General features: G+C 35.8%; 1 protein-coding gene across 1 annotated transcript in view; it reads right to left on the bottom strand.

Annotated features, from left to right (window-relative positions):
* LOC106876622 (uncharacterized) overlaps positions 1-7,535 on the bottom strand; it is a 17,998-nt gene that overhangs the window by 5,452 nt on the left and 5,011 nt on the right. The window contains exons 2-4 of the mRNA XM_014925237.2: positions 7,161-7,490; positions 3,968-4,059; positions 1,341-1,492 (exon numbers count right to left, since the gene is read on the bottom strand). Coding sequence (XP_014780723.1) covers positions 1,341-1,492; positions 3,968-4,059; positions 7,161-7,490 — 574 coding nt within the window. The remainder of the gene's footprint in view (positions 1-1,340; positions 1,493-3,967; positions 4,060-7,160; positions 7,491-7,535) is intronic.

Consider the following 7,535-nt stretch of genomic DNA (forward strand, 5'->3'; position numbering starts at 1 on the left):
TATATATATATATATATATATATATCACTATATCTTATTTTCTGTGTGTGTGTATATATATATATATATATATATATATGTGTGTGTGTGTGTGTGTGTGTGTGTGTGTGTGTGTAAATAATATGTGACAATTATTCGGTAACCATGATAAAACTCCGAGTTTCGGATGCCGCTGCGGTTATAACGAGTTCACTTTCTCGTATATGATAAATCAAAGGGAAACTGTGAGACAGTCGAAAGTGCCTGAGAAGGTTAGTGAGGTCTTTCCACGGACTTCTATCGACTACATAGACACAGTAGTTTCGTGCATCCAAAATGCCATTCAAATCGCCCACTAACACTGATGAGCAAAATGTCCCCAAGCGTGTCCCTAGGTATCAAAGGAAATCTATTCTGCCCGCTCGAGTCGGGGTGCAAAAAGTCACTAATCTGATGATTTCATTCTCATCGTGCGCACGTCCAGAAACGCTCACCAATAACACGGAACAGTAAAACCGTATTTACATCCAGAGCCAGGCCTTTCCAAAGCAGCACCGCTACATAATTTGATCCAGAACGACCGAATGTGCTGCAAGCATCAGTCTCTCAGAAGGGGGACAGGAAATTACGTCTCGAAAATTCTGGTTTCCCTGATTACAACGACGTATGTGTGCAGAGACCTGAGATTATGGAACAGGTATCCCTGCTTCCATGCTGACCTCGAGGAATTTATACTGCTAAATATCGAGAAAAGCTATTTATATTGTAGGAAACAGATCACAGCTGGTCGTTCTAATCGTACCTAGATAGAATATATTCAAGATCAATAGTTAAGGATAATTTAGGATGCCCTGATTTCAAACTGGTTGGCAACACGGACCACAAATACGAGATCTGTTCGGTTGACCTAATGAAGACTAGGTTACTGGAAGGGGAATGTGTCATTTTCGGCCCACAAGATTAGAAGGACCCAGTCAGTGAATATGCTAATGAGTAATTGAGGGAAAAAATTACTACTTATGCATTTGTGAGCACTTCATCATCATCATCATCATCATAATCATCATCATCATCATCACTATCATCATCATTTAAACAAAAATAAAGGTAGAATCAGTGAGATTGCAACCAATAAGCCAAGTTGCGGCTATTTTCGTTCCTGTACGTTTTCTATCCAAATCCCACCACGATCAAGTTTCTCATTTATTCTTTCAGGATGAATAACATAAAACTAGTTAATTACGTCCCCAAGAAAATTACTGAGATCAATGTATCGTAATATGATACTAGTTGAAAAAAATCGTAATTATTATCATAGGAAATCTATTGGTGCTAATAAATAAAAAGGAATTAATATATACGCATATTTGAACTCGTAGTTGACTTTTACATCTCCAAACCACGGTACTGAGATGAGTTTTTCATACTGGAACCACGATGTGTAATTTGTCTCTTTTCCATCGAAAGTTAATGAGTGAACATCAGCTTTATTTTTTCTCAAGGTGAGTTTCACCTGAAAATAAAAGATGAATAAAATCAAGAGGATACCTCACTGAGAGGAGACAACAGGAGACGCAATAAGAAACCAGAGGTAGACAGGAAAGTAGGAGGAGAAACAGACACTGACAATGAGGTGGAGAATCAGAAATGGAGAGCGAGAGACAGATGTCCCCCCTGATATTGCATAAATCGTTACAGCTGTATCACAGAACAATGGTTCATAAGTGGCTTAACTGTACTACAATTCATTTCGCCAACAGCAGCCACCATTTTCTAAACATATTTTAAAAAGTGATAACGGAATAATGACTAATCTTATATAAAAAATAATATGAAACAGCGTTTAAGGATGGATTGAAGTATAGTTATAGTTACTTTTATTTTTACTTGCCGACAAACGCCCAAATTCTTCCCAAAATACGACATACACTAAGAGATAGGATGAATAGCAAGCGACGTATTTATCGCGTCCATCTGAAAACCCTGAGAGTACAAATTGAAACAAAGACCCGTTCTCAGTTCTTCTGAATACGGTGACGTATACAGTTTACGAGAATGAGAATTTAAGGAAAGTTCTCCAAAATCAACCTTATGGTCTTTTTTTCGCAATTTCTCTTAGCCTCAGCACTCCTCACACAGTGATGCAGCTATAGAAAAATAAATTGAACTCTTTGACAATTGGGTTTATCAGCACTTCATGGTATCGAAGTTTAAAAATATTGTTAGTTGACTTACTGTATCAATCTCCAAACACTTCTCTATTATTTCTCATACCTAAGCCTAGCATGTATGAAGTCATCAAATATATCTCAAGCAAATCATTAAACGTTACATTTTCCTACAGCATAATAGTCCTTACTCTTCAGATCCTCTACCATCTTCAAATTAGTTGACTATAATAAATTCCCGCCACTTCTATGCATAAAATCTCTAGGGATGACAAAAAAATACAAACATTTAGGAATGTCAAAAAGTAGGACAACTTTAGGAAGACGATCATCTGCAAAACTGGAGAGTGCATTGAGACACTGAAATGGTTCAATCATGTCTGGTTTCAGAAAATTTTCCTGGGTCTTGACATGTCTTTCTAAGTGAATCTACACTAAATTTAAGAAATCGACTTTTTAAAGATTTTTAAAACCAATATGGCTACTTGTGTCATTTCAAATTTCATTGCATTTGCTGCCCATTTAGCTTCTAACGTTGTGCACAGATAATTTCTTACATGCACCCGCTCACATATACATGTACTCAAATATACATACAGACACACATACACAGCTGCAGAAACACAAACACACAAAGGTTCTCATGAGCTTATAATGAAGTTTCAATGCAAGAAATAGCAGTAATATTTCAATAAAATTACACTCTACACTCTTAAAAGAAGTGGACAGAGCGAAATCACAACAGCAATACCAACAGCATTTCAAACTACCTGGTTCCTTTCCGTCTGTTCCCTCACAACATTCACATACATCACTGAACAATCGAACACCAGCGAGGCTCTTTACTAAAGCTGACAGAGTCACTTTCATATAATCAACCAATGCATTTCAGAGCTAGCTCTTGTCCTGATCAAGCTCTCCAATCTTTTCCTACTCCAATAATCTGTTCTAATCTGGATAATCCTGCGACGAGGACTACACTTCTCAAGAAGAGCCATCTCTTCTTGAGAACCAGCCTGCTAACAATCGTCGAAAGACTCTTACTTCCAGCATCTCAAAATAGCAGAATACTGTAACGATTCTACAAATTCACAAATCTTGGAGTTGGGTTTATTGACTAAATCTAATCCAGCACTTGACTGGTACATTATTATATCGACCCTGGTTGGGGAAAATTTACCATTGACTCTGACGCTATTTGAACCCAGAACATTAAAGGTCGGAAGCAATACCCTACAATCTAATGATTTTGACTCTCATCCATTGTAATTTTCCTTCAATCCTAATCATCCTTTGTGAGAAATGACATATAATCAAAGATCTTCCAGTCTTCTAGTTTTCTCAAAATATTGCGTCTCAGAAAACGGTACCCTGTAGATAGATGCATTATGATTTGTGGCTTATTTGACTGCTATTCCCTGTTAATAAAATGACCACATAGAGGTTACCATGTTAGTTGAACGTTTTATTTAATAGGCCTTTGCTATCTTTCAGCTTTCTCAATAAAAGAATTAATCAAAGAAGGGTATTTGTGGAGGCATGCGCTTTTGTGAGTGATTATTTGTGCCTTGATTCCGTGATGCGTGCCAAAGAAAATGGTACAGAAAGACTTGTTTCAAAACAACACAGGAGTGAAAACTGGAACTTACTTGCCCATAAAGTTTAAACAATAACATCATCAGCAATAATGAGAAAATAAATTACATACGCTATTACAATATCGACATGAAAAAATAAAAATACCTTCCAATATAACGGACCAACAATATTGAGACTGTTTATTAAATGACAACCATTTGGAAATTTAGAAAATGTATTACCTTTTCAATAGGCAAACTGTCCCAGTATTTATAAATAGGACTCCTTTTAAACGAGATTTCGTTTATCTCAAATACCTTCTGCCAGCTTGTACCTGCATGGGTAATGAATAAGTACATTTTCACTGTTAAGGAAGAGACGAGATTTTAAAGTAAATTTTACCAAGATTTTAAAAGCAATATATTAATATGTCATATGAAGCAGTGAAAATTACAGCAATGATTTAGAAATTATGATATTTGCAAATAGTTTTCTCCAGATTCATCTCGATTTTTTGATTTTTAGTTACTATTTAACATATTCCAGAATTTCATATTTAAAGAAAATGCTAGAACGTTGTTAGTATTGTTGCTATTTAGCACCGATTCAACCCTGATTGAGAAGTCTTATAGGAAAAGTTGTTCGAACCATGACTAGCCCGTCTATCTGTAATATATTTTCTATCTAGCATAATCCGATGTGTACCGTCCTTTTCAAGTTGATACGATATAATTTGAAGGTGATTTGTCTGATATTTTTAGAAGGTCGGACGACTTGGGAAAGTATGTCCTTATGACGCATTAAATGAAATCGATGAAATATTTTATTGAAAGAGTTATGAATCAAGACTAATTGATACACATTATTAGGATACAAGTCGTTAGTAAAAATGGAAAAAATGGAAACAAATCCTATAGACGCCATCTGCATGAAAAACAATTGTTCGTTTAATGTTATTATGTTTATGGTATAAACGTCGCCGAGGTGGACTTTCCCTTTCATCCTTTCGGGATTGATAAATTAAGTACCAGTTGCGTACTGGGGTCGATCTAATCGACTGGCCCCCTCTCCCAAAATTTCGGGCCTTGAGCCTAGAGTAGAAAGGAATATATTTAAGGTGGGAACATTAAAAAATTTTAACAAGAAATTATTAGGCTGTGAAGGAAAAATATTAGTTTTTGAATATTCAAAATTATTTCAGAAAGAACGGAAGTAAAGCACTGATAATTTACGGTTTGTTTAGCACTTCATTAGCAACGTATGGTCTTGTACGCACTTTCCTAACTTTTAATGAGCAAATCACTAATTGGATGTACAAAAGTGATTGCTGTAGAGAACTACAATAGTTTAGAGAATAAATGAGAGAAGACATGTATGTGTAAACTATATGATTTATTAATATTAGTTATATAACTAGTTTTAGCCTTGAGTTCAAACCTTAATGGGAAACTTCCTTGTAACTTTCTTTAAAAGAACTGCTTTGTTATAATATCGCATATATTGAAGAATTAATTTTGTCGAAAATAAGTCATTTACTTCTTGGATTATTGTAACTGATTAAAGCATTACAAATGTCTGAATATCTGTAAGTCAGTCGGATAACCTTCTTCTGGATGCCGTCTTGGATATTTTGTGAATATCGCAGGAAAACCGTTTAATAAACGTGAGCAACAAAGCCTGCGTCTTACTTGTGTTTTGTAGAGAATTAATAACTTGCTAGAACTGAATTATTTCTTGAATATAAAGAAAAACTACAAGCTTTAGGACAGAGCTTTGCCAAATTTAAACATGTAAAAGTGCCATGTGATATTATCTGGGATTTTAACACCTGGTCCCCATCGCTACTTTGAGGGCTTTAGTTTAGTCGTTTAGCTCTTGAGCAATGGAGTTTGTAAGCCAGAAACTTGTCTAGTTGTGTGAAGAACACTGAACTACAAAAGCACAGATAGTAAGGTACATTTGTTTAATTCTGTATTTCTCTAACATTGCAAGCATAGAGAAGGATATGTTTATATAAATCATTTCCTTGTCCTAATAGTGACACCGTTTAGAAAAGGTTAGAAATGGACTAAGTGGGTCATTGTAAAGAATACGCCGTATCTGAGGACAATAAAAAAAGAAGCCTCTTACTTCAGATATAGTTTCAGGAATGCTGTATGGATGCGGTAAATACGTGAAATAATCAAAGGTTAGAAGGGTTCGTATTGGTATTAATTCTCATGGCTTCTTTGTGATGACTTTCTCTTACTTGCTATGTTTAATGATTGTGCTCTGATTATATTTTCAGAGTGTCTGTTCATGGAAACCTGGTCTACCCCATGTGCGGAGAAAGTGCATGTATAATGTATGTGTGTGAAACTTTAAAAATATGTGAAACATAGTATCAATATGTCGTGGCATTCCGTCAGTTACGACGACGTGGGTTCCAGTTGATCCGATCAACGGAACAGCCTGCTCGTGAAATTATCATGCAAGTGGCTGAGCACTCCACAGACACATATACATTTAACGTAGTTCTCGGGGAGATTCAGCGTGACATAGATTATGACAAAGCTGACCCTTTGAAATGCAGGTACAAAAGAAACAGGAAGAAAGAGTGAGAGAATGTTGTGGTGAAAGATAACAGCAGGGTTCACCACCAGCCCCTGCCGAATCCTTGTGGAGCCTTAGGTGTTTTCGCTCAGTAAACACTCACATCGCCCGGTCTATCTATAACCTTAAACTGACACACGTTTATCGTGTAGCAATCTCAGAAAAGAAAGGATGGCGAAATGAGGAACAGAGTTAAAAGCTGAGTCTAACAATGTAAGGAAATGTAATCAGTGGGTCTCATTAAATTATACCTAAATTGACAATGTATTGCAGCGAATCATCTAGTTACGGTTACATCACTGAATGAAATAGAAAGGTTTGTTTGTTTATTTTATTTACCCATAGGAAGGGGTAACTATAACGAGACACACACCAGGAATTCCATTTATTTCCAAAGTAGAGCTACGGAAAATGCACTTTACATTCGATGTGCCCGATTTCCTTGTTTATTTTAGATGGAAATATTTTACCCAATATTAATTTCTAACATGGACACAAAGCCATATATTTGGTAAGAGGATATTATCTTTCATAAGCGCCACCGTATATATTTGTATTTCTTTATACTCCCCAGAAAGAAGGACAAAATGATAACGAGTTTGGCAGAATTTGAACGATAAAAAGGACTTCACTAGGCGTTGCAATGTATCTTGATGGCTGTTTTAACTAATCCTGCCTGTTTTTCGCTCCTATATTTCGTTTAAAACTAAACAAAGAATTTCACGAATGTACAACAGTCAGGTGGTTAGATATATTGCAAGCGGTTAATGGTGGAAATGGAATACAAAAAGAAACAAAAGAAAACGAAAAATAAAACACATAAGTAAAAACCGATTTACTCACTGTTTCCCGAGAACCTTACATAAGATAAACAGCTGCAGGAATAATCCTGAATGTCTTCCGTGGAGAACAATTCATACATTTTGCACAGTCCATCACAATAGCTAAAATAGCCACACTCCTCATTCATCATACACTGTAATGCACATTCTGTGACGGACGACGTATATCCGGTACGTACAATTGGAAGTTTCAAGCATTTTGACTCGGTTGTTTTCCTAAAAAGTTGTCCGTCATCGTTTGATGTACCAGTTCTCAAAATCGCGATAAAAATAATTGTGAAAACTTGCAGTCGACTGAGAATCATACGGGGTTGATTTGACGTTTTCATTCCTGAAAAATATACAAGTATATATATATATATATATATATATATAT

The sequence above is a fragment of the Octopus bimaculoides genome, chromosome 8 (assembly GCF_001194135.2).
Source record: "Octopus bimaculoides isolate UCB-OBI-ISO-001 chromosome 8, ASM119413v2, whole genome shotgun sequence".
Taxonomy (NCBI): Eukaryota; Metazoa; Mollusca; class Cephalopoda; order Octopoda; family Octopodidae; genus Octopus; species Octopus bimaculoides.